Here is a 21,959-nt window from a genome sequence, read left to right as displayed (position 1 = left end):
GTTCTGTCTCATTCTGCCCTGGTGGCTGACAGTTGTTGATGTAACTTCCTTCAGGGTTCCTGTTCACCAAAAGGAAAGGGAAGGGTGGACCCAGGGCAGATGGAACCAGTTGATTTCTCAGCTTTTGGTCAGCCCGTGATTCAATCTTCAAATGTCAAATGCTTTTCTAAGAACAGACGTCTCTTTGGTAGAAAAGCATTCAGAACCCAGTCCTTGGGCAGGAGGAGAGCATTCAGAACCCAGTCCTCGGGCAGGAGGAATCAGCTGTTCCTATAGTAGTGTACATGGGGGGGCCACAGCATCTCAAAAATAGAGACCCAAAGTGAGCCAAAGGGAGTTTCCAAATTTCAAAGTCATTATTGATTAAGTCCATTTCTTGCCCTCACCACAGAAACCTGCAAACAAGTCCTCCTTCAATGCCTGCAATCAACAGTCCCAGCAGAAGGGGAACATTAGCTCCAGGTCAGAGTCCCTGAGGCCGGATCAGAGCCTGGCTCTGGTACCCGGGCCTGCATCCTAGAGTTCAGGAACTCTCCTGTGAGTGCCCACCCCACTATCTCTACCAACCTTCTCTGTCCTCCCCATGGGATGCCTGGAGCATCTTGGGACTGAGTAGGTTAAAAGAGATTCAAATAAAGAAATATTAAAATGCCACATGACTACGGATGTCCTGGAGGCTGAAGAACACAAGGGGCCACCTCAGCTGCCAATGTCCCCATGCTGCAGTGTCACACTGCTTGCTGGAAGGCGGAGAGCCCTGGAGGTCAATGAATTTGACCCTTACCTGTCTTGCATTTAAACACTGCTTTCCACTCAAACCCAATTACCCTTTCCCTGTTTCCAGCAATGCTTGGCCCAGGGAAATGAAATGGTGCCCTGTGCAAGACCTGGCTGCCTGAAGTCTTACCAACACAATCCCGTAACAAATGTGCACCTTTGCCATGGGTGGCAGAACATATTTCTCTGTAAAAAATAATTCTGCCATGGAAATATGCAGGACTTGGAAAAAACAGCAAAAGGATAAAAGGTCTTGAAGCAATTTCAGGAAAAAAGGCTGCCAGTACCACAAGCAAAAGCTCGGAAACACCATCTGCTGCTCCGATACTGGGCTCCACAGAGGTTAGGGCTCAGCCCACCTTCCATCTTGGGCAGGGTGTCCATTCAGTCTTTAAGTCCTGGGGGATTCATGGGGAACTCACTAAGGGATCAGGAAAGTCCCTTCCAGCTCTGAAATCCCATAAGCGGGTTATTTACAATTATGAAAGGAATGGACCTGAGGGCTTATACAGAGAGTATACATGAAGGCAGAAGTGGGGACAGTCACAAGGCATTTCTCAACTGAAAAACATCCATTCCTTTATTGGCAAATCAATTTATGTAGAGCCTCACGACACTTCTTCGGCAGAAATTGACGGTCATGCTCACTAGTCCGTGAAGCCCCACCTATCAAAAGTGATCGTTTTGATAACTGGAAATTTTGAGATGGTTGACATAATTACATTTTTTCCTAAGATGACATCCCTTTGTATGATCTGGCCCAACCGTGATATTCTAATTAAGGACCATGTCAGCATGAAAGAAGATTAAAAGAGACTCAAGTTTCAGTTTTCTTTAGCAAAACTTTTCTGGCTTATCCATATTTCCTGTTAAAATATGCTGTAATTATTTCAGAAAATGTTTCAAGGATAAATTGCTGATATAATCTTTTCTCATAAATAGTTGAAATCTTTTGTATCCAGCCTGTCTTAGTAATTCTTTTGTCAGACTAATCTGATGAGTCACACTACTGACGATTCACCGTTTGTTCAGATTCTGTTTCAGAAAGGAGAAATGAAACACACCACTGGCAAATCCATCATTTCCCTCCTTTACTGAAATGGTTAGTCCATAAAATAACACTTTCTGGTGTAAGGCAGCAAAGTGGCCTGAATTCTAATTTGTACATTTTTATGAACACGTGCCAACCTCAATTCAAAGGCTTTTCAGGATGGAAACAAGATTTAAAAGACAATAAGAATGCTGACTCAGATGAATTAAATAGTATCTTTGCCAGAATTTAAAATCTTTCTCAAAAAGAGTCAGAATTCCTACTGTTAAAGACCTGAGCGACTGCCTCCTCCAGGAGGGTGCTGTCTGCACCTGTGGCATTTCTGTATCATCAGGGTCACCACACAAGCAGCCTCCAGTGATGCTAATAATGATGCAGAAGATTAACGATTAGCAAATGGATAGGAACACCCTGGGTGTGCCTATTGCTTTGTTTTCCACACCCCCGAGGGAGGGAGCCTGTGGAATGCCCTGTTGTCTGCCTCTTGCTTTCATCCCAGACATAATCAGCAGTGGTCAAGCACAGGCAGAAATGTAAACAACCATTTTGATAAAATGCCTGAGCCCTTTCTGCTTGGTGCTTATGTGCGTTTATTGAACAAGCATTTTTCAAGGGACTCCTAGGAGACAGCTCTGCACCAGGCACTGGGAGATGGGAAGGCGTTTGAATCCGACTGAAGACATCTCATGCACACCACTTACCATAAGATCCCGGGACAGGAAGGGCAAATGTGGAGGAGATTTCCTGGTAGAGAGCAACTGAGAGGGGACAGGATCCTTGTGGAGGGATGCCATGTTAGGGAGGATTTAGATGTGTTTTCTCGAGCCCTCCAGGCTCCAGAGTTCAGAATGACTGGCAGGAACTAGGGGAAGTTAACAGAGCATCCCCAAGGATGGATGCCCTGGGTGCCCATGAGCGCTCATCTTTATAGCAGCTGGGGAACCTTCAAGCACATCGCAATCTTTGACTGCTTCCGAAAGAGGAAGCTCTGAAATTTTGCAAGTTCTTTCACAAGATGACTGGAGTAAAAGATGAGGAAGATACTCTAATATGTTGAGATCGAATGAAGAATTCACAGAAGTGATGGGTTGCATTTTCTCAAAAGTTCCTTGGCTAATTTCTTGCATCACCAAAAAGATCACAAAATGGAAGGTTACAAAGACTTGTAGATAAAAACGTGCATTGATAACTTCACTGATTCCAAGTGTACTGAAAAGAAGGGAGCTGGTTAGGGAGGTGCCTTATCAAGACAGCCTGCGGAACTGAGAGCCCCATGACTAATGGAGTCTTATTGTTAAGAGAGGTAATTGCATTTGTATGCAGAAATGGTGCCAATCCTAGCCTGTCCAGAGCCTACTTGGAGTGAAGTCTTTGCAGCCTTTTGTCATTCAGTGATTATCTCTTAGTGGAAGTGCCCTTTCCAGTCCGGCTTCAAGTACCACCACTTGTGCATATTAAGTTCTTTAACAACATGAACTGATGTGAAGGAAATTAGCCTTTTGTCTAATATATAGTGCTCTGCTCTTTGTATTTACAGTGAGTAGAGAGGGGGGACAAGATGACAGAAAGAAGTCCCTGGAGAATACCTCACACAATGCCTTTCTGGTGTAAGGAAATGTTTTTTAATAAAATAAATTAAAATTCAGAAAAAAGGAAAGATTTTGACAGACTTGAAAATTCCCTTTGAAAATTCCCAAAGCTAATAACTCAAGATTTTTTTCTATTTTATTAGAATTCTAAATATATGCTATTTCTTTTCCCCCAATATGTGAGAATTTAAGTTTTAGTCATTTTTAGTAAGTTTAAGTAACATCTCTTATGTAGATGCTACAAAACTGATTACAGCTGGAAAACTGAAAACAGATTACTCATCTCAATATATTACTTGTAAAGCATTTAGTTAAAATTGATTCAGCAGAGAAAAGCTAATTATACCAACAGCCCTCACCTTTGGTTATGCCCAGAGTAAAAGTTAAGGAGGCATCATCAACGTCCAAAATAGCATGAGAGAGTTACACTGTTGGTTTCATGGAAAAATATATATGATTCATTTGTAGGTGAATATGGAGATTTCTCTAGGGGCTAAATACAGGATTCGGTCCTTGCCATAAAGCCCAGAGTCAGATCGTATGAAATTCCACAGGGAATTTCCACGGTGACTAGGGAATGCAGAGGTTGCTGGTGCACTCAGCAGCCTCTTCCCTGCAGGTGGAGGTCATCCAGAAAGACCTCTGCTCACAGACAGCACAACCTAGAGGCACGTGGAGAGGCCAGGGCTTAGACTGGTCATTGGTGACACCAGAGGACACACACAAGACTCTGTGGTTGTGCGTGTGTGATGAGAACTATCCTTGGTCAAATCAGAGGAGATGACTCGGCTAATGTCAGAATGGAGGATCTCCTTCTGACCAGAGTTCTAGAAACCAGAGCTCAGAGCTGGAGGCTCAGGGAAGCCGGTGGCTTTGTGCCCTTAGCTCCAGCACTGTGACCCCAGGAAGTCATTGGCCTCTCTGGAATAGAAGAGTGCCCTTCTCCAACATGAGCAGTGCAGGCAACATGATGGCCAGGCTCATAACCCACTGAGGTCGCCTGCCTGGTGGTCCACCCCGACACCCGAGGGACTCACTGTGACCAGCTGTGGACAGGGGGACAGTCCCGTGTTGTCTCTGTCCCACTGCCTAAAGTTGGAAAACTGTGTGCTCTTCATTGAAGTCAGGACAACAGCACATTGGCAGGCTGTATTAATAATATAATAATATACTATTGATCCCTTCTAATTATATTGGATGATCTCTGTGGCTTGCTAGGAGGTGGCATAAGGTACACTTATGACATACATGACAATCTTGATAGACATCTGGTCCCCTTGCTAGAGAAACTATTATGGGCAGAGTTGTAAAAACTTGAGTCTGCCTCAGCCTCTCCGTGGCACAATTCTACGGGAGGCCAAAACATGGCTCCCTGATTCCTGTGCATCTGACCTGCCCTCTGACTCAGGGACTTAGGTGAGGCCTGGGTGCCAGACCAGTCTGCACCCCGAGAGAGCTATAGGTAACATGGACACGGAGGATGGAGCTGTAGTCAAACGAGGTCTCCAGCAAGGTCAGGGAGCACATCCAGGCTGCAAGCAGGAAGGTCATGGCCTAACTATAAGTTTGGATGCTTCATAGTATAATTTACAGCTAGGATATCTGGCTAATGCTTTTTTAAAAAACCGTAATCATAATTTCCTTCTTATAGCATAACAGGAAAAGGGGATAGATCTTACAGTTTGAATACTAATATTATTGCTTAGCCATCTATTTCAGAATTTTATACCTTACAGTGATTCTATAAACACTGATTATGTTGTTGCATATGATTCTAATGTGTGACATGGTGGTGAGGGAAGGATACAAAGCTAAGGTGACTCATTTCTGTGTTTCAGATTACAGATATTTAAACTACTGGAATGAGATCCATATATATATGACATATATAATATAGGTATATAATATATATGTATCATCTATAATAATCTGTAATATATAATTACATTGATAGAGTAAATAGAATTACACAAATAGAATAAATTCTAAATGTAAAACAGAAAATAGGGCAGCAGCATTCTGCTGAGATTAGAAGTAAAGGGATTTGGTTCAGTTCGTCAGTTTATTTCAATTCAGTAAACAAAGAAAGCATGTTCTGAGCCCGGCACTGTGCTAAATGCATCTGGATAAAAGATGAATTAAACATGGTCCTTCCCTCAATGAGTTCATAAAGCTGAGATAAAAATAGCTACAATCCAATAGGAGACATGCTGTAGAAAAAATATGGAGAGAACCTTGCCCGAGGAGCAATTAATTCCCGAGGTGTTTGGGCATGAGAGGAGGGGTGGACAGACCAGGTTATTCTAGAAAATTCACCGAAAGACGACGTGACATGGGACCTAGGCTTTGAAGGCTAAGCAGGAATCTGACAAGGAGTTTGCTAGTTACCTAGTGACCCTGGTAACTTGAAAGTGGGAGAGAATGGAGAGAGAAAGAGACTTCAGCTGTTTCAGTGGCCAAAGAGAAAACTTCTGAAGTCTGGACTGCGGCAGTGGAAGGTGGCTGAGGAGGAGGACCTGGAAGGCTCTGATGAGGTCACAACCACTGGGCACAGCTGATGGGGGCAAAGGGGACACATCCCACTTGGTTCCAGGGCCCATAGCTCATCACCTGGATGAACAGTGGCCACCGGCTGTGTTTGGTAGGACAGGGCAGCAGGCTGGGGGAAGGATTTGGTTTGGGACATGTTGGATTTATAGTGCCCCTCAGATACGCACATGGAGAGGTGTTCAGAAAAAAATGATGCCATTTGCGGTTCTGGTTCTTCCACTGGCTGGAAGGGTGACCAGAGTTATGTACTAAACCAAGGTCCAAAAGAAGGTACTTGTCTAAATTCACCTCGCATGGGTAGGAAGAGAGCCAGGCCTGGAACTTAGACCATAACTTTCTGCTTCCTTTAGACAAGGCTAGTGTTACCCAGGGCACTAAGATAAAACCAGCCAGATTGTAGCCAAATCATGTCCCCAAAGCACTGTGTTTGAGGACATGATTTGTCCTACCAAAGCCACACAGTATGAGCATCCCAGGCCCTGATGCCCTGGCCCTCCTGGGCCTGAGCTGCGTCTCACCACACATGTGGTTCCTAGGGATCGCCTGGGTTGGGAGCCTAACTTGACCATCAATTCACAGCCATAGAAATCCAGGTCCCTGGGGCAAGGTGATTTATCCACAGTGGCAAAGTGTGAGTCACTGCAGAGCCACAGTTAGCACTGGAGACTCTGCAATCTAACTCAGAGAGCATTAAAGACAGAGGCCTCTGGTCTGCAGTCCATTGAGCCACGCAGCACTGTTAAGGCCAGAGAAATCAAAGATTTCAGATTTTCTTCCACTCTAGAAAGCAAGCAAGCGCTAGGGAGCCAAACTCACCTGTTTTTAACTCTTAGCTACTACACACAGGAGACCGCAGAAAGAGACTTTTTTAATAAAAATGCATTCCTCTTAAATTAACTTGAGGAGTCGGCGACAGCTGGCTAAAGAAACTGTGGCAGGGCCTGAATATTTTTAGGCACGTTAGACAAACGGAGTATAAACTGCAGGAGCAAGGACGCTGCTCTGCTGCATCTCACCAGTGGTTGGGAGAAGTGTTACTACAGAGCCCAGCACAGTCTCCAGGAAGAAAATATAGCTTCAGTGCAGGAGGACAGAGCACTCTGAGATGTAAGGCAGACTGATTTTTATTTCTTTGGGAATATACTGCATAAAAATTTTGTAAAAAAGTCCCCACACTTAAAACTTTAATTTTTAAGGGAAAAAGACTAACCAAAGAAATTAAATCCACCCCCAGTTGCTTTAAGCATGCATCACAATGAGTTGCACAGAATATCGCCAACAGCGTGCATGGGGAACACAGCTTTGGTTTACTTGGAGCCCTTCTAACAAAGTATCCTGCTGGATGGTTCGGTTGGCTGACAGGAGAATAGAAGCACAGGTGGGGAAAGGAAAGCTACAAAGGTAAATAATAATAGTCCCCAGGGCTTTCTGTCTTCTCAACACCCCCTACCAGTCCAAGGCTTTCCATCTCACCCAGCACAGCCTGTGCTGACTCAGGCATTAAAGGAAAGAGCACTTCACACAGGTAAGGTTGGCCTGGCGCCAGCCCCTTCGGGCTCAGGCTTTGAAACTCAGGAGTCAGGATTTTTCCAGGCGGCTTATTCTGAGAGAGCCGTCAGCAGGATGCGCACATCCCCTCGCTCGTGCACTGCAGACCCGGGTCCCACCGGCAGGAGCTAGGCGGCAGGAGCTAGGCAGCACCAGCTGCAGCCTCCTGTGCTGCAAGGGAGACAGACCCGGAGGGTGCAGGGAGCTGTGCAAAGCCCCAGCCGAGTCGTAACAGATGATGAGGTCTGGAGCCTGGACTTCCCTCTGCCTGCATGGCTGGAGGACACAATTCTGTGCTGAGACTGCCCAGGAAGGCAGGGCTAGACAACACAGTAGAGGCGTGCTGCCTCTGAGGGCTCTGAGACAGGACATCGCTCGGGAAACAGCAGGCCAGTCCTCCAGCTCAGGCCCTCCTCTGATCCGCAGGAAAAATGAAAAGGGACTGGAATGACACTCCCAGGTCCTGCTGACAGAGCAACAGGAGCATCTAGCCACCCATCAGCACCCCCTGCTGCCTGCACCCACCCTATCCAAGATCTCTCTACAGATGCCTAGGGAAAAAGAAGTAGGGAACCAGGGCATGGGAGCCAGGCTCCCAAAGAACCTGCTGTGTGTTTGGCAGAAAATATTTCAGAATCTTCGATTAAGTTCTCATACAGTAGAGCCAGGCCGCAGACCCCCACCTGGAATGCTTCCCACAATGCCACCTCCAGGAGAAGCCCTATGTGTCAGTGGCAATGAGGGGCATTCATTGTGGGAGGAGAAGGGGAGGCAGGGTCAATAACATTGACCAAAACCGAGCAGTCCACGCACCTGGACCACGGCCGAGGTAGAATCTGCCTATTGAGGCTCTGTGCTCATTCATGAATTCTGGAAATATTACTTAAGGCAACTGCCGTGACTCCGGCCCTGCTGCAGGTGCTGGGAACAGACAGGAGAAAGTTCTTCCCTGGTCAAGGCACCTGTATTTGGGAAGATGGAGACAAAATAATATGGAAACAAAGTAACTGTTCGTGTTGAGTGCAGAGAAAGAAGAAAGGATGGATGCAGATGATCTTTTATGTCTACCCAAGGAACAGAAGAACAAGGAGTGGCTAGCCAGTCATGCCAGGAGCAGGAAAGGTGCTTCAGGTGGGGAGAAACAAGTAAGACAACTAAGAAGAAGGTAGCAAGGGACAAAGACATGGCACCCGCAATGGTGACCGCCACCCACACCACACAACTGCCAGAGAGCAGGCAGGTGAAGCCCAGAGCGAAGTCCATCTCACGCCACCAGACAGAGCCCTCAAGCCCTACCCATGCAATCACCGTCTTAAACACGGAGGGAGGTCTGTGGGCAAAGGAGTCACAGCACCCCATAATGTCTAGGGCAGCTTTTGCAAAGTCCTCTGCTCTAACCGGGACAGCAGATGCTGCTTTCTTCTGGCCATTTGGCTACTAAGACCAAAGGGACCTTTGTACTATGTCAGCCAGAGCTGGCTAGACAATTAACCTTCAGATATCACCCTCTCTCCAGCTAGTCGTCTGCTTCAGACTCAACACGGTGACTTGCTGTGCTTCCTCCCCAACCGGAAAAGTCCCCCAGCAGAAAGCAGCGCACAGAGCGATGCCCATGACTCCTGCTTAACAGCCAGTACACACACGTCATCCCACAAGCAGAGGCACTACAACTTGCTATTACAGATGTGACAGAGAGGAGCAGAGCCCCCACCGCAGGCATGTCCCAGCCAGCACTCACAGGCCTCCACTGTCCTCCTGGGTGAAACCTACTCCTGGCTGCAGCTGCCCAGTGCAGAGTGGCGGGGGAGTGCAAATCGGAATCCACTCGACAGCTAAGGTTGAGTCATTTTGTTAACAAGAACTCAGATTAGATTACTGTGTGATTACATGTTTCCACAGTGTGATAAATTGGCTAATAACAGGATCCCCAATGTATTTGCTTCTGGGAATTCCAATAATTAAAGGTACCCAGAATTGCACTGTTAACCTAGGAAATGCTAGTAGCATCTGCCCTCTGTTCTAATAACTCAAAATCTATCTGGGACTGCTGAAATGGTTATGATCTGCAGAGCATGCTCTTAGTATTAACCAAGCACTTTGGTAAACTTCCTCTTCCATGCCTAACGTACCATATACTCACAGACTAGACTGAAAGGCTCTCGTTTTCCTCGTTAAATGTACAAGTTGAATTCTCTAACAGATGTCCTTATTAGTTAGCTCTTGTTCCCATTATAAAATTAGTGATCAACAGATAATCATAGAGGATAAAATAATATTTGAATTGCATCTTATAGTTTAGGAAGCTTTTTCATGGATGTATTTGCGGTGGGTTGAGGGAGAGCACCTTCTGACAATTCAGTGAGAAAGACAGGGTGGGAATTATCATCTTCCCTGGAAGTGAAGGTAACTGAAGGTTAAGGAGGATAAGCCCCCACTGCCACCCCAGCATCTGGGGAAGAGGCAAGACACAATCCCATGTTTATTCTGTTACATCACATCACAGAGCTGAGGTGCTGACCTCTTAAGTGCAGCACACCCTTAGACTGGCGCATGTCACAACTGTCCTTACAAGGGACTTTGCCCCCATTATCCCATATTCTGGATAAGCACGACTTGAGTTCATGGGGTTTTATTCCACTTCCTAGAAATTGCAGCATCACTCAAAGAGGCCCTTTGAAGTGGGGAAAAGAATAACTCTTGTTTGGGGAGCAGGGGGTTACTAGCCACAAATTCCTCTGACAAGCTTTTTAAATTTTTTTGAGTAATATTACAGCCTTTGATGATAAGAAAAATGGAACAGTGGATTTAAAACACAAAATGGTCCGTTAGATGGGTCTTGAACTTGATTTTAAAACGCCAGATAAAGCTTTGCTGTTTTGTCTTTCCAAAATGTCAAAATTTGGCTAGGATTAATGGTTTTCTAAATCAGTAGGATTTCATGTTTATAAATGGTTTACGGTTGCACTGGTTATAAAATGTTTTGAGCTCATGCGTTATCATCGATGCTGAGCCTTTACTGAAATCTGCAGACATTTCATCTGGCATCCAGACCAGACATGGAAGGAAGACAGAGCAGAATTCTCCTGACGCCTGGTGCAATGTAGGGCCCTGCCCAAACCATTGGGGTGTCTTGGAGGGGTGGGGATAAGAAGGAAGGGGGACAGAGCTCCACAGTGCTGGGATCATCACAGAAATATGACACATAGACCAGGGGGTCCTATCCCAAATGCCAAGAGAACCTGTTAGGAGTCAGAGTTAGGAGCTCAAAAGTGGTGCTCTTCAAAGACATGGAGAAAAGCAGGTTTCTAGACAAATTAATGGTGTTCGGGAAAGTTTTATAAGAAATACATATTTTAAAATTTATCTCCAATCCATCTAACACACACATTATCACTGCTGACAAATGTCCTTCCATGTGGCTACATGTTTGCACACGGGCTTCATGTGTGCAATGTGATTACAGTTTTGTGTTGTTTTACCAAACACTAAGTTTCTTCCTGAGAAACTGTATTTGACAACACTAAGTAACATTCAATGGTGTTGACTCAGTAAACACACCAGTTTCCCCAGGGTCGGACCCTACGGCTCTTATCAGTTGTTCAGATGGGTAAGATTTTGCAAGGAGAACATAAGCCAAGGTCATTTCATTTCATGGTTGTTCCAGGTGAGATAAATAGATTTCTCTGATCTTGTGACAGGATGCATAGGAACAGAGCTTGCATGCATCTGGTATACATGTATGAACATGACTCCTGTCCGTTTGTACTTTTCGTTATCTGTTTTATTCTGTGGAACACACATGGGCAGTCTGGACAAACAGTGAGGTTATTACACCACGTTTTTCATTGCCACAAACACATTATATACTTTGAAAGCAACTGTGTACAGTAACAAAACTTTACAGGTTTGCCCATGGAAGCAAATAAGTTGTTTTACAAAGAAAATGAGCCTATGTGAAATATTTCACAGCAGAATAGAACTAAAACATAGTGTAGCCAATTGCTTAATATTAAACCACAGCATCAGATTGTAAACAGAATGTGAGTGGCAATTACCCTGGTAGGTGCTGCCACATGTTGCGGTCACTAAGGGATATCTTTATATGCAAAATGTGAATCCCTAAATTCCTCCCTCTCTGTTCTTTCTAGTGTGGAACTGGATTTTAAGCAGCAAGAAGACAAACTGCAGCCAGTTTTGAGGAAACTCCACCCTATTGAGGAAACTCAGGTCTCACCTTCGCCTTATTCTCAGGAGACGTACTCCTCAACTCCCAAGCAAAAATCCAAAACTGAATCTAAAAAGCATGGAAGATGGAAACTCTGGTTCCTTTAAAACTCATGGTGTTTGGAGTCTCGAGGCCGTTGTTAAAACCCACTGGAGTTGAGTCAGTCCTTTTCCAAAACGAATAGGATCGAGGGAACTGCGGTGGCGATCTAGGTGCCACCCCCCACTTCGCGCCCTGAGTACCAAGAAGGCCTTTGTACCAACAGCTAAATAAGAGACGCAGGGTATTAAATGTTGCACCTTGCCAGCTGTTCTTTGCAGTTCACTGATGTGGGTTGTAAAATCTGAGATGAAACTTATGTAGTCCAAGATGATGAGTAAGAATTCTACTCCTTCCCCCCAATCTGCAAGTAATACGTTACCAGCCTGCGAAATGGCAGGCTGCCACTCTGTACACAGCTGAAACTCATAATTATTTTCAAGCCTTTATTTTTTCTAAAGAAGAAGAAAAAAGCAAGCCTTATGTTTGCAAAGGACTTCGTTTTTACGTTTCATTTTGCAAATAAGCAGGGGGCGAGTGCAATTTTCAGCACATCAAATTCCGGAGAAAGCACAATTTTTTCAAGTGGTCGGAGACCATGAATAATCTCTAAAACATGACTATATGTATATTTGCCTTCATGTGCTGTAGCTCTAAGCCAAGTGACCACATCTCAGTGTCACACTGACACCTTAAATTTAGCATCCTCTTCATCTCCAGACTTATGACATGTTTACTGCTCATTTTCCAAATGGCCAGCAGCCAGGAGTCCCCCTAAGTCAGGAAATGCCTTTATTCACTGCAAGTTGACAGGGTCAGAGCTAGTAGACACTAAGCTTTCTTAGATCTCGTTTTTTAATCCTTTGGTACCCAAAGGCCAAGTGATAAATTCTGGCAAGAATTTGAAAAGACACATGGAGATACACAATGAATAATACAGTCATCAATGAATCGCAGGCGTTCTGTGCTATGGCGGAAAGTGATTCTGCCGATCAGTCCTCTGAGACATTGTTTGCTGTTGTCAGCACAGCCAGACATTTTGTATAACCGGTTATGCTTTGTAACAACTGTGGAAGACCAGACCATTTCAAAGAGAAACAGCGTGTTTAGTTTAGCTGCTACTAACAGACAAACTTAAGGTCCCCCCATTTAACCTATTAGTAAGTTGTACTAAACGACATACTTAGGGAAAGCTGTGAATTAAATGTTTTTAGGTATTTTTTAAATCAACACGAACACCTAGAGCTCTCTCTTGATTACACATTGCAATGTAAATCTTAGTTCCTTTATTTTTTCACTTATTTCTTTGCACCTCTGCAAGTATCTTTTTATAGAAATCAAAACCTCGTAGTCTATTAATAACTTTGTCTATCAAATTTTTGCTTTTCACTGTAGGAAGTAGGGATCTTTATTGCCTTTTTTTGTACGACTTAAATTTTGAATAGTTCGTGGACAGACAAGAATACCTAGTCTTCAAGTTTCCGTCCAGTGGTGTCACATCTAATCTAGTGTCGACAGGCACACCTCATTGATTAGATGCCAAACAGAAAGTGGCTAACCTTGGTAGAAGGACCTGGTCCTGCTTTTTACAGATTGCAGCTACTTCTTGCCATTCATCTTCCACCTGACTCAACAGCAAATCTAGTTTAGTTTTCAGTGTTTTGATTCTACAAGGACATAGCAATCAGTAGTCAGACCTGGGCTTGAAAAAAAGTGACAAGAGGGTATTGGATAAACATTCTTTGGGGATTATTCAAACAATACTTTAGATATACGCTTTAATTTAAAACACACACACACAACACACACACACACACACACACACACACTCCTTTTGCAGAAACACTAGATGAGGACTCAAATCCCTGAATATCAGTAAACAGAACTGACAAATATTTTAGTGCAAGAAAATGAGTGAGTTGATCCTGTACCATGAAGGAAGTGTGATTGTTTCATGTAGACTACAAATTTCAAAATGTTTCATGTTTTTATACTGTTTTTAACTAAAGTTATAAAAATGTTTGCACCAAGTTCTCTCTCGTTATGTTTTAAGACTCCCAACTATGTCAGTGAATTGAAGTAAGAGTATTATAGCAGTTTTCCAATTAGAGCTATAAGTCTGTCTAAACAAGAGGACACCCTAGTACACAAAATAATGTCACTGTTTCAAACCAGACTATACCAAAAACAAAACAAAAAAAGAATAAAACTTTCAGAGTCAAAAGGAAACTCCAAAAATAAACTAATTCTTCCTCAAAAATAAAAGTATCTTCAAAACAGAAAAGACTTTTCAAAATCATTTCATAGAGTAATTGCAATGTGTCACTAAACGATGGTGATTCTTCTCTTGGAAAGATTTAAGTAAAAACTTTGATACAAAACCAAGGTAAAACATACAGTATTCCCTCATATGTAGATGTACACATCGCATTACGTATAGAGATTAAATTATTATACTTGTCATTAAGTTCTTTATTAATTTTTAAATAAAAAATCAATGGTAATCTTTTGTGTGCCTGTTAAACTTATTACATGACCTCGATAATGTGGAGATATAAAAGTAATCTAAGAAAATAATAATGAAGGAAGAATATTTGTGCTGAATGCTACTTCACTGGGTCTTCAGGAGACGGGACCAGTGCCCAGTCCACCAGCCTGGCCTGGGAAGCGAGCTGGGCTGAAACACTCGCCCAGTCGTGCACCCTGGCATGGGCCGTGGCCTCTAGGAGGACAGATGACTTCTTAAGGTACACGGCACCACACACAAGCTCACAGCAGGATGCATCCAACTGAGGTCTAATTCTTAAAGAACCTCACAGGACACACTGAGTTTACCCAATGTTGCCACGGCAAATCCTCCAATGGCCCAATGGAGACAGCTTCTCTCTAGATCGTCCACCAAGCACGTCCCCAGCTCCAGAGGATCAGCCGCCACCTTCCTTTTGTCTTCCCATCCCTGCCTTGGGTGGAAGACAGATGCCCCTGCTGGGCTGAGCAGCGGCCTCTCTTGCTGAGACCAGCCCAACCCCAACCCCGTCTCCGTTAAGTGGGTTGGCGGTTGCCTCTCCTGGGCAGCCTGTGGGAGGACACATGCGGAAAGGGAAGGACAGTCCAACGCCCCATCCTTTTTTTGTGTTATATTACACTTGGATACTTGTATTATACTGGTATACAAAAGCCACACAGGAACAGGTGGAAGATTCCAAGTCGCATTCTGTGATCATTTGTGAGCCACCTACTGGTGCTGCCTCAAAGGTCCTCTCCTGCAGACACAGAGACACATAAAAGGCACTCTGCCACGTGGTATCCACCAGTCACTACAAGTGTGCAAAGGAACAGAAGCCCCAGGGCCCTGCATCTGCCCCTTCAACTCCAGAAGGGCATAAATGGGGTGGAATCAAGGTATGAGAAAGGCTGCCACCTTGGAAAGGGCTCAGGCAGTTGGCAGACATTTCCCATGCCCCCTGCGAGGTTGCTGGGTTGTCTATTGCCATGGAGATCTGAGGTGTGGTTGGACCATAAGGTGTGCATGGCCTGGCATCAGGCAGACTGACTCCAGTCTACAAGGAGTAACAAAGAGGACATCCTGCAAGCCCATTTTCCTGGGTGGACATCACAAACATAGTAATCAAAGCACACAATCATTAGATAAAAATGAGAAGACACATCATAAATAGAATGTTTTGCTGTTTGCATTTCATAGAAGTGAGCAAGAACAAGAAACGAGAAAGTGGCCGTGAACTTTTCCATGTTGTGCTGTTTGTAACAGCATGGCATGTTTACAGAATGCACCACTGGTGGATCAAGTCTTTGGGAGCATTTTTATCAGCAAATAGAATTTGACTTGATTACTAATCAACACAGTTTCACTGGTGCAGTGTCACCTAAAGATCACAGGAGTCGTTTCCCACACCAACATATCTTTGGTTATCTCTACAAACTCTAGCACATTTGGCATGGGCTAAGTGTGCAGCCCATTTATTTACCAGAAGTAAACAGCTATATGATGCAAAGAACAGAAATAACATCCCATTTTGTGAATTAGCATAAACGAATCATGCTATAATGGGTAGCATACATTCTGGCTGGTGACAACGTCATGTGCAAGCAGCGTATTCCCTTTTAAGTAGCTCTCTCATTAACTCAAGGCACCTTTGTAGTTTGGTAGGAACAGGCAAGAATAGCAGAGCATATTTTACCCAAGCAATGACGTGGTTTTTATTTCCTCTGCAGTAAACCCACAGTTAATGACTAACCTTGAAAAAATATCATGGCCATGCAAACATAAAAAGGAAGGAAAAATCACTGTACCGACACCAAATAAAAATGAACTTAGTCATCACTACTCACACACACAACCACATTAGGATGATTTTCTGAAAACCACATGCTTTGTAAGTAGATTTATTAGCAACAGTGCAATTAGAGACACTTTGTATTATACTTGTATACAAAAGCCAAACACTGTCCATTTGAAACATTGATAACATATTTTTTCTTTTGCAAATGAAGACTTAAAAATAGCAGTTTTTATACATTCATACTTAAGCTCCATTAGAATAATCATCTCAAAATGAATGCTCACACACTGGGGTATAACATCTTTGTGAAAATATTTGGTTATGAGTCTTGGAGAAAGGGCAGCATTCACTGGGAAACCAATTCTATTACACTATTTTCCAAATGAACAAGCACGCCAGGTCCTTATAAATCACCCAGGTTCGAAAAAAGCACTGGGTTTTCACTAAGAGCAAAGTTCCCACCAGTGATGGTGTTGTCACTTGAAACACACCCCATCCCACCCATGCCCCCCGCAGTTGGTGTGCACAGTGGAAACAATCTACCTTTTGACACTTGCATCTAATGAGCAGGGCACTCCAGTGGTCACAAGAAAATGCGAAGAATTCGGGCAGACTTTTTCCCTTCCCTAAGCCTGCTTCCATCAATGTTCCAAGGGAAACGTTCCTCAGAAGAAGCGCACATTTTCATTTTAGTGAATTAGCAATTTCTAGTCTTCTGGTGTGTATCCAGGCCACAGAAAAATCTTTAAAAGTCCTTCTCACTCAATTACATTTTTAAAAGACCCATTAACAGAATGTAAATCTGATCATTTGAAAGAAGCCACGGCAGCTGATAGCATAGGGAAGGAGCGTCCTACACGTTACTCATTTCTTCGGCTTTCATCCCAGCTCCATGTACAAGCGCTTATTCCAGAGAAGACACATGCATGTGTGGGGCTGCCAGGCCACCCTCCAGATGGCTGGTCAGGCCACCTGTACACAAGAGCCCTGAAGCCCACCATGGCCACCAGCTCAGAACCGTACACGATGGTGAAGAATGCTGCTTCATGCTGAGGGCCTAGGAAGCTTTTCAGAAAGGAAGAAAAAACTCAAATCTGAAAATCTGATTTAATATAAAACTAAGCGTTTCAATCAATTGTTCTACAGAATCAGGCTACGCTGGAGTAGAGATAAAATAACCTTTTAATTCGGTGGCAAGGTTATTACAAAGCTTCTGTGTCAGGGCCTATGTGAGTCATTCACATGATCTACAATTCTACAATTGCCAAATAGAGTTTTACTGAAAAAAAAAGTATGATACTTAGGATCATGGCACATTTTTACCCTATGCATGAGATGCATTCCAATCTTCCATTTCAAATATAATCAACTAAAACAAATGATACGCAACTGATGGTAAAGTGGATTTTTTTATAAAATACCACAGATACAGATAAAAGACAAGACTTATGCTGTGTATCACAGCTTATCCAGTCATGTATGAAGTTCCCCAGTTCTCTGTTCCATTCATAAACAGACACAGGGAAACTGTCAGGCTATGACAGCATTCCCTATTAATTTCTTATTCCAATAGGAACAGAGGTCATATTTCAAGTATTATCATTGACAATATCATGTAATAAATCATTAAGTGAAGCTTTTTTTAAGAAAAGGTTTTTTAATCACTTTCGTTTTTTAAAAATCCACTTTCAGTGATGATTGAGAATTTTTAAGCTGACTCTTAGTTATACAATTCCCACTACATTTATGCAAAAATGAGTGACACAAAAAGACTGAAATCTCTAAGGTACAATGAAATGGTACAGCTTACCCAAACCAGATCTATAAACTATTTTCTACTCTTTTTCCACTCTAGAATGCCCAATGATTAAGTTTTTTGTCAACCTTGTCGGAGATATTTTTTGCCCCAATCTTCCTCCAATCTAAATTCACAACGCAACAACACTGACATTAAAAAGTTAATGCATAAATCTACATCTTATGCAAACTGGGAGGGCAAGGTTAAGCATAGCAACCAGGGTAGCATTTCAGTCTTAACTACTCTGTTGACAACAGAGAGGGGACTCGTGGCTGGCTGGTGACTGAAAGATCCTCATAAACGACTCAAAGTTTAAATGGTGAACGCCCTTCCTGAAAACATCTTGATTCTGTCATTACTCGTTAAATAATTATTACTCAGAAAATTTTTTTTGAGATTCCTTCTGTGACAGCTTCATTTTACATAAGAAATTTAAAGGAATTTTCGGACTCTTTTTATAGATATTGGAGACTGGAATTGGTAGGAGTCCGCTTAAGACCTAAATGGCCTCTCCAGTTCTAGAGACTTCTGTGTGAGAAGGTCAGGGCTGTGGAGGATGGGCCGGGATGTGGGCAGTTGCTTCCCTCCTCCTTCTCTGACAGTGTCCTGGACCCCCACCAAGTGCTAGACATGACATGCTTACAGATGGGTAAGACCGTGTTGGGTCCTCACTGTCATATGTCGTCTCAGAATATGCAAAGTCGTCCTAAGCAATATCTAAGGGTTTCTTAGATCACATGGGTTCCTCCAAACTGTGCATGCCAAGCCCTTGAACACCCAATTCTTGGTCCGGCCCTTCCACCCATGAATATCCTCGAGTTTGGCCCCAAGAAAATGACTGAAAGGTGGGAAACAGAAATGGGCTTTTCCCTGGACAGTTGGCTCCCTAACAGTCCTCTTTGACACCTCCTAAAAGGGACCGTGCCCTTAGCATCACGTGTCCCTGGCCTGCAGTAGGCACTAGGAGCAAGCTTTGGTACCAAGCCTGGGCTCCCAAGAAAGGCTCTCATGCTGGCTGTGGGGTCCTGAATGTCTTATCTGTCTGCGGGACATTTTCTGTAGTTGTGTGTGCAGGATGCAGGTGAGAACTAAATGAGCTAGTGGTACAGTTTAGTACAGTTACGATGTCACAACAATGTTTCATTGTTACAACAACATCTGATAGGTCTGCAGGGCATTCTCTGCAGCTGTGTGTGCAGGATGAAGGTGAGAACTAAATGAGCATCTTCTCGTAGCATGTACAGTGTCCAGTACGTAAATAAGTGCTCAGTGAGAGCTGCTACTACTATCCCCACTATTATCACTACACCCGAAACAGCAGGAATTTCCTGAAGACATTCTGGACCACGTGGTCTGAGAAGAGTCACCACGTCCTGCACGCTCCTTTCTATCCTCATTAAATCCTTTGATTAAGCCATGAGCACGTCTTACAACCTCTCCACATTCCAAGGTACACATCCAAGCCTTCAGGAGCTGCTTCTCTGCTATCCTCTCCCTAGTTCAACTGCTGGCCAGTGGGTTATGAACCAACTGAACACAGACATAGCGCCAAGAAAGACCCTAACCATGGCCAGAACCATGTCCCCCTAACCAGTGACCAGGACCATGTCCCCTTAATCACTGTCAGGATTGTGTCCCCCTAACCAGTGACAGAACCATGTCCCCTAACCAGAGACAGGACTGTGTCCCCTTAAACAGAGGCAGGATTGTGTCCCCCTAACCAAAGACGAGACCATGTCCCTCTAACCACAGGTAGGGCTGTCTCATCAGTTCACTTGTCTCCACATCTGCCATCTCCCTCATCTGCCCTCCAGGAAGATCACTTCCAGAATGCCAACCTCTCTCTCACTATAACCCCTCGAGTGCCATCATGTCACCCCAAGCCTCTCTAATTCCAAAAGAGGTCTTAGCAGAATGACCCAACACTTGGTTCAACCTCAAGCCACACCAGTTCTTCCACTTCAAGGCCCTTTCCCAGCTCCACACCCGAGAGCATGCAAAGTGCACCCACAACATGACGCCAAGGAGACAGGAACACCAGACCCCAGGGGTGCTCCTGGAGTCACCCCAAGTCCCGCTCCATGGGGCTCAGTCTACACTCCACATTAAGCATACAAAGGTGTTTTTAGATTATGGAAGAGAGTGGCTATGATGAAGAATAGGCAGAAGCAGACAAATTCACGCCTTCCTAACAATGGAAGCGTCCACTGCAAACAGAGCCAATCTACACGGAAGCATTTTATTTCCTAATTCTCACATGTCATAGTTCATGTTTACATGAGATGTACACTAAAATGGAAAATCTAAAAGTAGCACATGCTGAAACTGAGATGTAAACTGGACTGTTTTACTGACAAACATACCAAGGTGGTGCATGTTCTCCTGTGCTACCTCCGTGATTCACCCAAAACCAAATCTCTGTTGTGACACCAGCCACAGGAACCGAAAGAAGCCCAGTGCTACATCCCTGCTATGCTGTCCCAAGGAGACAAGCTTCACCCTCCCATTCACTGTCCAGACATGCAGAAAGAACTAAGGACACACACTAAGAAAGACTGATTGCCTCATCTGATTGCCAGTGACAACCGTAAATAGACTTTGGGTTCTCTGATTAGAGCAGTTATTTTTTTGAAAGGCCATCCAGCAAGGTTAGTTCAACGATAACATGTACTAGAAATGATAACATGTACTAGCCACAGTAAAACATCCAAAAAAATTTAAACAGGACCTGCATGTGGATCTTTTGCCTAAGAAAGCAAACTTATAATAATGGGAGTGGGGAGAAGAACAGTAAACTCTATGTGAAATTTGAAACACTGCCTAAATTATTGTTAAAATATTCTTGAAAACAAATTAATAGCTTTCCATGTCTAACTACTCCATATTGGAGAAACGCCTACAACACATTAGAATAGACGATAAAAGAGCTAGGTTGGAGTACCTCAATTACTTTTTAAAGTCCTTCATAAAATTTTATTAATGACACCTTAAATGTAAATATGTAGAAAGAAAGTGCCAGAAGAATGAGGACTTAGAAGAAAATAGACATCTTTCACTAGAAGTAATGCAAAAACTAGAACCAAATGCTTCTGTCTTTGAACTGCTGGTTTCCTTACCCTGCAACTTTGATACTTGCTTCCAGAATCACAGGAAATGAGTACATTTTATACACCAGGTTGCACCTCGACTGCTCGTGATATTATAATAAAATAAGCTTATTTTCAAACAGTTGGAAAAGAACCAGATAGACTTTAGGGACATTCCTGAGAAACACGCTCTGAGCCGCAGTAAGACATCCAAGTGTATGTCACTGAGCACTTACAATGAGCTCGGAATCTCGACCCATGGAAATGACGGTTCGGTTTACTGTCCGGAGAAGCTTTTCCATGATTATTTGGACATGCCTCTGAGTTGGCCCCTGCAGAACACACCAATGAAAACCAACAGCAAAGACAATCATTAACATGCAAGCCTGGCAATTGTCACTAAATCCATTTACCCTGTAAAGAGTAAATCAATTATAACCCTTAACGAGATGAAAAATGGCCCTTGTCAAAGGCAAAAGCCTTCACACAGAAAAATCAAGGCATTTTATTAATTATAGTCCATTAATGATAATTTGTTATATAATCATTGTAATTTAATTTAAGCAAACCTTAAAAAATAAAAGCAAATCTGTTAAAACAATATAATGTTTATGATCCCTGATTAGACCACCAGTCAGTTTTCTAACTAAATGGAAGGCAGGCAGATAACAACTCTAGACTGCTCTGCATGTCGAATCCAAATAACTTAAACAGTCACATAGAAAAGACTGTTTAATATCATTTTAGCAAACTACCTAAAATTCCTACCACCATGGAATGTCCTATCAGTAAAAATTTACTCTATCATTTAGTGGGTGATGGGATTATTGATCATGCTTCAGGAACTGTGAACCTGATTAAATAATCCCTCTAGGCCTTTCCCTACAGAGTCACCCCTCCTGTGTGATATTTGACGGTACAACCTCTTTACCCCCAACCTCTCCAATTGGAAACGGGGAGGGGCTGGAAGGAGACTTCTGAAAGCTGGCCTTCGG

The 21,959-nt window shown here is 43.5% G+C and overlaps 2 protein-coding genes across 5 annotated transcripts in view; one reads left to right on the top strand and one right to left on the bottom strand.

Moving 5' to 3' along the window:
- Positions 1-11,847, top strand: part of INSYN2A (inhibitory synaptic factor 2A) — a 54,707-nt gene extending 42,860 nt beyond the window's left edge. The window contains exon 4 of the mRNA XM_063101689.1: positions 11,664-11,847. Coding sequence (XP_062957759.1) covers positions 11,664-11,847 — 184 coding nt within the window. The remainder of the gene's footprint in view (positions 1-11,663) is intronic.
- DOCK1 (dedicator of cytokinesis 1) overlaps positions 1-21,959 on the bottom strand; it is a 489,712-nt gene that overhangs the window by 271,855 nt on the left and 195,898 nt on the right. For all 4 annotated transcript variants that reach the window (XM_063103414.1, XM_063103416.1, XM_063103415.1 and 1 more), the window contains exon 27: positions 21,201-21,296. In XM_063103414.1, coding sequence (XP_062959484.1) covers positions 21,201-21,296 — 96 coding nt within the window. The remainder of the gene's footprint in view (positions 1-21,200; positions 21,297-21,959) is intronic.

The sequence above is a fragment of the Cynocephalus volans genome, chromosome 7 (genome assembly GCF_027409185.1).
Source record: "Cynocephalus volans isolate mCynVol1 chromosome 7, mCynVol1.pri, whole genome shotgun sequence".
In the NCBI taxonomy this organism is placed as follows: Eukaryota; Metazoa; Chordata; class Mammalia; order Dermoptera; family Cynocephalidae; genus Cynocephalus; species Cynocephalus volans.
Note: the sequence above shows the minus strand (reverse complement) of the source record. Positions and strands in the feature narration are given on the sequence as shown.